This window comes from Pseudoliparis swirei, chromosome 14 (genome assembly GCF_029220125.1).
Source record: "Pseudoliparis swirei isolate HS2019 ecotype Mariana Trench chromosome 14, NWPU_hadal_v1, whole genome shotgun sequence".
Classification (NCBI taxonomy): Eukaryota; Metazoa; Chordata; class Actinopteri; order Perciformes; family Liparidae; genus Pseudoliparis; species Pseudoliparis swirei.
The window spans coordinates 11,158,592-11,165,451 of NC_079401.1; the positions used below are offsets into that span (position 1 = coordinate 11,158,592).

Sequence of the window (6,860 nt, forward strand, 5' to 3'; positions counted from 1 at the left end):
CCCCACCTGACGGGGTCACCTCCCCTCCCCCACACCTCAGTGTTATGCACACACTACTTTGCACACTGAACATTGCACATACACTTTTGCACTCCTGCCCTGCTTTTTGTATTGTAGTACTTATTGTGTTTGTATGTTTTATGTTCATTTTATGTTCACTGTATGCACCTATACACCAGAACAAATTCCAGGTAGGTGTAAACCTACTTGGCAATAAATACAATTCTGATTCTGCCTTCTCATCGGGTCCATTGGACCTGGCTGGGTGTGATGCGGTTATCCTTCGGGTCCATTCACACGTGGTGGTCGACAGGGAACCGCTGTGCTGGACCTGAAACACTTTGTGATCTCCACATGTTTTGAAACAGGACATGAACATCCTGGAGTACAGGATACCACACCAGACAGTCGACTTCCTGTTGGAGAACTTCTCCGGACGTCCTGAGGAAGTCCAGGTTCTTGACGTGGCCTGTGGGTCTGGATGGGTCGCTAACCTGGTAAGGCCCAAAGGAGAACATCAGTGATCCTGCATGATTGAACCATAGCTTCAGTTTCATAATCAAAAGGCATAAGGGAATCAAAAACACAACAAATAAAAACAAAATGTGGTGTTGAGACAACGGGAAGCTTTAGTTCTGACTCGGTTCCTTTAGGTGTGATGAGAGTTTCCCAACGCACTTTGTCAACTGTATTTCCAATGTTATGAATCTAGAAGGTCCAATGTTATGAATCGATCACCACATATGGATATATTTGTGTTTATATTTGTGGAATCACCTCCTTTATATTTATTTTAAACCTCATCCTTGGATTGCTGTCTAAAGGTTTCTGATCTGTTCTTCTTCCTCCTCTTCTTCTACCTCTGTCTCATTCCTCCTCTTCCTCCTCTTCTTCTTGTGTTCATAGATGGTTGAACTGGGCTTCAAGCACTTTGTGGGCGTGGATGGCAGTCAAGGCATGCTGGACCAAGCCGCTAAGACCGGCCTCTACAAGGAGCTCAAACTGGCCTTACTGGGAACAGAGCCACTTCCTGCACGGACTGGTATGCTCAGCTAACGGATCTGATCACAGCTGCTTAGGGCTTGACTCCGATGCTCAGACAGGAGGAGGTGACTTGTTAACAGGAGTTAGGTGTTCACAACATTTGAAGCCTGGAGGCAAGACAGAATAAAACATGGAAGAAATCTCAAAATACGAGCATGTGCCAACGAATGGTTTCCCTGAGCGCGGTGGAGGTGGAAGAGGGATGTGATGTGTCATGTCCTCTGGCTCCAGGTGTGTTTGATGTGGTGATGATCGTCGGTGCTTTACGACCGGGTTTCGTGCCGGTCTCCGTCATCAGGGAGCTGTGCCTCGCCGCCAAACCAGGTAACCAGCATGCTGCACCAACTGAAGGTCACGTGACCGTTTCCCATTCCTGTCGTTCGCTGGGCTTCTGGACATCACTGACTTCCACTCAGCTTCACTGTCTCGGTAGAATTCGACAGGGATCGTAAATGCTCAGCCTGACATATGCAGACGGTCTCCCGGTATTTACTGGTCACTCAGATTCAGGACGAAACATTGTCTTGTGCACTCATTTACTTTCTTATTTGTATTCCTTGGCTGGATTCTTCTTTATCCATTCTGATTGACTTTTGACTGAGAGGCACTGCAGCTCTCCTCTCGGATATATTAGAGGATAGTAAAGCTGTGTCATGTTGTATCCTGCAGGCGGATACGTTTGCATGTCGAGAAACGGCTTAGAGTCGGAGTCTGGAAACGAGTACAAGGTTTCTCTGGAGGCGGAGCTGCAGCTGATGGAGGAGGAGGGGCTCTGGAGTCATGTGACCACCAAAGAGACGGACAGATACATGATCGATATGTACAAATACTGTGACGGTGTGCAGAGTGACAAGTACAGCCACGGGACCATGTACCTCTACAGGAAGGCCCGTCAGTAGTCCTTCTGGGACCGGTCCACTCGGCTTCCTTCACTCGATGGTGAATGGGAGTTCTGACAATATGACACAAGCCTCAAGACTTACTGTAATACACTGTGTGTTTCCTACTTCTTTATATTGTCATTGCTACTATTCTTTCTGTTGTTGCCTTGTTGCTATACAAATAAAATGTGTTATTATTATTATGAAGTAAAAGTATCAATGCCACGGTTAATCAAATAAGAGTTAACGTGCCTATTGAAGTGTCGAAGAGTCGATCATTAAACTCTCCTCCTCTTCGTCAGCTCTACTGATGAACATTCATAAACAAAGCAAGAATATTAATAACTAGAACAATTTCACAAGAAATGTCGATGGTGTGGCTTCTACCGAGAGGTGTTTATATACAAGTATATTATAAACAGTGTTGGGAGTAATGCGTTACTGTAATTCCACTACTTTTAGCGGTAACGAGCATGTAACGAAGTATTTTTTTAACTCAACTAACGCAGTTACAATTACTGACATTTAAACTAGTTTGTTACTCGCGTGACTCTCTTTTGTGAAAAATGAACACTTGCAGACAAGAAGACAAGCTCGGCTACTTTAGCTGCTTCTGATCCGACATCGCAGGACCTTGGTGGCGCAATGATGGAACGTCTCGGACGTTTCACCACACAGACAGCTGCTCCTCTCAGCAGCTCCAACGTCAACAACAACGGTTCCCGTCAACCACCCTCAACTCCCGTTTTCCGGCAGGTTAACCCCGCCTCCCCTCTACTCCGCCAATCACAGGCCCGCCCCCTCGACCAGCATCACGGTGCCACACTGTGATTGACAGCCACTTCCAGTGTTGCCAGGTCTGCGGTTTTCCCACGGAATTGGGCTACTTTTGAAGTGTTGCCGCTGGTTGAATTGTTTGTCCGCTGGTTCGGGTAGACCTATTTTGCATACAAATTTCATGAATATCTTTAAATAAAAATCCATATTTTAAATGAAATAATTTATTTCTACCCAAATCCTACCAAACTGACTCCAGATCAGCACGTACACGCTGACACATCGGCGCACACAGGTGAGCACCCCCCCCCCTCAATTATATGCAGCACCTCAAGGCACCTTTGTTTTCTCTTTTAATTAGTGTTAATACTGTAGGCCAATCACTTTTATTTCATTGGGCCTAATGTGGTAAAAAAAACACTGTTAAATGACAGACAGTTATTTTGTATTAAGTTAAGTATTAAAAGGGACTTTTGTACGACTGCTTGATTTGAAGGCCTGTTGCCCTGTTGATTGCAATAAATAGGTCTACAACATATGTTTATTGTGTTTGACTGTTCAGTACTGTTCATTACATTAAAAAAGCAGACATAAAAGTAACTTAAAAGTTACTTTCCCTCGTAACTAATTACTTTTGATATACAGTAACTGGTAAAGTAATTAAATTACTTTAAAAAGAAGTAACTAGTAACTGTAACTAATTACTAATGTTCAGTAACTTGCCCAACACTGATTATAAACATGTATAACGTCAGACTCCGCCCCCTCATGTAGACTGAAGACGTTCCTCTTTGACAGAGCTTATAGTTAGGGCTGAATCAGGTTCACCTGGTCCAGCCCCTTGAGATGCTGCTATAGGCTTATAGCTGCTGGGGGATGTTTAGGATGCACTGAGCACCTATATCCTCTTTTCTCTCCTTAGGGATGAATGTTCATCTCTCAATCACACGTTACTAACTCTGCTTTCTCCCCGGAGTCCTTTTGACTTCACGTCTCATGGGGTCATCGGACCCTATGAGACGACATAGATCCTATCTGCTGATGGATCATCGAGGTCTGGGTCGTGGAATTCCTGCTCCTGACTACGCCACTGTCCTGTTGAGACTCCGCCCACTGTTGAGACTCCGCCCACTCCTCCTCTCTACCTCCATCTGCCTGATGGATCGTGGAGGTCTCCATCGTGGAATATGCCTACTATGAACTATTCATACACTCTGTCATATTCATTGAATGTATTTTAACTCTAAATCTGTCCTTCTGGTCACATGACATCTATTGTTCATCTGGTCACATGACATCTATTGTTCTGTCCATCCTGGAGAGGGATCCTCCTCTGTTCTCTCCTGAAGGGTTCTTCACTTTTTTCCCAGTGAAGGGTTATTTGGGAGTTTCTCCTGGTCCGATGTGAGGTCAAAGGTCAGAGGTCAGGGATGTCTATACAGATTGTAAAGCACTCTGAGACCAATTTGTAATTTGTGAAAATGGGCTCTAGAAATAAACTGAATTGAATTGAATTAAAGCCAAAGACTGCTGTAAAGCCCCAGACTGATGTTAGAGACCTCGCCTAAATTCTCTTTCCTAAAAACTCAGTAACTATTGTTCTGCTTTATTTGAAGTCAGACTTCACAGAGAGAGTTATTATCTGGTTAGTTTAAACTTCACGTCCTCAAAGGGATTCATCTTCTACAGGACTGTCTCAGAAAATTAGAATATTGTGATATTACTCCCTCTACACTAATGACTTCACCGCCGCCCACCCCAGCAACTCCATCATAAAGTTTGCTGACGACACCACTGTGGTGGGCTGCATCTCCGGGGGTGACGAGACCGCTGCCCGGGCGAGTGGAGCAGCTGTCTGTGTTGTGCAAAGCGAACAACCTGCAGCTGAACAAGCTCAAAACCCAGGAGATGATCATCGATTACAGAAGGAAGAAAACTGTCATCCAGCCCCTGTACATTGGACGGGACTGTGTGAGAGAGTCTCGGTCTTCAGATTCCTGGGCGCTTTACCTGGCTGAGGACCTGTCCTGGAGAACCAACACCACGGCGATCGTCAAGAAGGCACAGCAGAGACTCTACTTCCTGAAAATACCCAGGAATTAATTGAAGGACGGGTTTACCCTGTTGGGGGGAGGTTTCAATTGGCATTCCCGTGGGCCTCAGTCACAGGAGAGAGGAAGGCCCCGGGGGTCTCAACTGGGGCCCAGAAGATTGGGCCCCCCTTCCCTGGAATTGTCGTTGTGTTGGGGTGTTGGTTTCCCCCGAAAAAAATTTAGGGGTTTGGTCAGGGGGTGTTGTTGGGTGTTGCTTTTTCCCGGGGTGGCCTGTGTGTTTTTGGTCTGTGTGTTTTGAGGTGTGTCTTGGTTTCCTGTTGTGTTTAAATTCGTGGTTTTTATTTTTTTTTTTTTTTAATTGTTTTTTCTTTGTAAAAGTTTTTGTTTTTAGATTATTTGGTTTTTTTTGTCTTGTTTATTTGTTTTGCCCTTGGGTTGTCTTTTCGTTGTTCCTTTGTGGTTTCTTTTTTCTTTTCTTGTTCTTTTTTTCTGTTGCTTTTTTTTGTGGTTGTTTTGTTGTTTGGAATGTGTGTGCTTTTGTTTTTTTGTTACAGTCTTTTTTTTCTTTTTTCTGGGTCCCGTTTTGGTTTTTTTTTCTTGGGCTTTTGTGGGGGGGTTTTCCCTTGGTGGATTTCCCCATGGGCCGGTTTTTTTGTTTTTTGCTGTGCTTTTTTTCCCGGGTGGGGGGGGGGGGGGGGGGGGGTGGGGGGGGGGGGGGGGGGGGGGGGGGGGGGGGGGGGGGGGGGGGGGGGGGGGGGGGGGGGGAGGGGGGAAGGGGGGGGGGGGGAGGGGGGGGGGGGGGGGGGGGGGGGGGGGGGGGGGGCGGGGGGGGGGGGGGGGGGGGGGGGGGGGGGGGGGGGGGGCTTGGGGCCCCTTTTTCTTTGGGTTGGTGTTTATTTTGGGCTTTTCTTGGGGTTTTGGGGGGCCTGGGGGGGGGGTTTTCCCTGGGGGTGGTGGGGCGGGGTTTGGTTTCTGTTTGGGTGTTGTGTTTTGGTTTGGTGGGTAGTTGGCGGGTGGGGGGGGGCGGTTTGGTGGGCATGGTTGTGTGTGTGGTGTGTGTGTGAAGGGGGGGGGTGTGTGTTTTTTTTTTGGGGGTTCTTTTTTTTGGTGTGGCGTGTGTTTTTTTGTTTTGTGTGTTTTTTTCGGGGGGGGGTTTTTTTTGTGGGTTTGTGTGTTTTTGTGTGTGGTGTTGTGTGTGTGTTGTGTGTGTGTCTGTGTTTTTTTTAACGGTTTTGTGTTTTTGGTGTGTGTTTGTGTGCTTGTGTGTTTTTTTTGGGGGGCGTGTGTTTTGTTTTTGTGGGGGCGTGTGTGTGTGTGTTTGTGTGTTTGTGTGTGTGTGTGTTGTTGTGATGTGTCTTTTGGTGTGTTTTTCTGTGTGTGTGTTTTGGGTTGTGTGTGTTGTGTGTTTTCCCAAAGGTGTGTGGTTTTTTGTGTGGGCTGTGTGTTTTCTTTTGTTTTTTTTTTTGTGTGTGTTTGTGTTGTGTGTGTGATGTTTTGTGTGTTTTTTGTTTTTGGTTTGTGTGGGCAGGTTGTTGTGTTGTGTTTTTTTGTGTGTTTTGTTGTGTGTGTTGTGTGTCGTGTTGTGTGTTGTGTGTGTTGTGTTCGGTGTTTTTCTGTGTGTGTTTTTGGTTTTGGTTTTGGGGGGGGGTTTTTTTGTGGGGTTTTTTTTCGGGTGTGTGTGTTTGTTTTTTTTTTGTTTTTGTTTTTGTGTTTTTCTTTTTTTTTTTAAAAAAAAGGTTTTTTTTTTCGTGTTTTTGTTGTGTCGTGTGTTTTTTCGGGGGTTTTTGGTTTTCTGTGTGTGTGTTGTTTTGGGGGGTTTTTTTGTGTTGTGTGGTGTGTTTTTGTTTTTGTGTGTTTTGTGGTGTTTTGGTGTTTTGTGTGTGCCCCTTTTTTTGTGTTTGTGTGGGGTTTTTGTGTGGGGGTTTGTGGGGGGTTTTTGTGTGTGTGTCTGTGGGGGGGGGCTTTTGTGTGTGTTGTGTGTGTGTGTGTTTTTTGTTTTTTTGTGTGTCTTTTTTAGTGTCTGTTTTTGTTGTGTGTTTTTTTTTGGGTCTTGTGTTTTTTTTGTTTTTGGGTCTGTGGTTTTTGGTGTGTGTGTGTTTTTGGG

The 6,860-nt window shown here is 45.6% G+C and overlaps 1 protein-coding gene across 1 annotated transcript; it reads left to right on the forward strand.

The window, feature by feature from the left end:
* The first annotated feature begins 63 nt into the window (after nt 1-63).
* LOC130204521 (methyltransferase-like protein 27) lies at nt 64-3,240 on the forward strand. The gene is made up of 4 exons (XM_056431304.1): nt 64-497; nt 907-1,042; nt 1,276-1,368; nt 1,714-3,240. Exons 1-4 carry the CDS (start codon nt 372-374, stop codon nt 1,941-1,943), a joined length of 585 nt encoding a protein of 194 aa, XP_056287279.1. The 5' UTR covers nt 64-371; the 3' UTR covers nt 1,944-3,240.
* Nucleotides 3,241-6,860: the final 3,620 nt, after the last annotated feature.

Bases quoted from the DNA above. Each gene is read 5' to 3' on its own strand.
- LOC130204521 (XM_056431304.1), top strand. From the start codon at position 372: ATGAACATCCTGGAGTACAGGATACCACACCAGACAGTCGACTTCCTG. The intron at 1,043-1,275 runs GTATGCTCAGCT...CTCTGGCTCCAG, and splicing joins GCCACTTCCTGCACGGACTG to GTGTGTTTGATGTGGTGATG. The intron at 1,369-1,713 runs GTAACCAGCATG...TGTATCCTGCAG, and splicing joins GTGCCTCGCCGCCAAACCAG to GCGGATACGTTTGCATGTCG.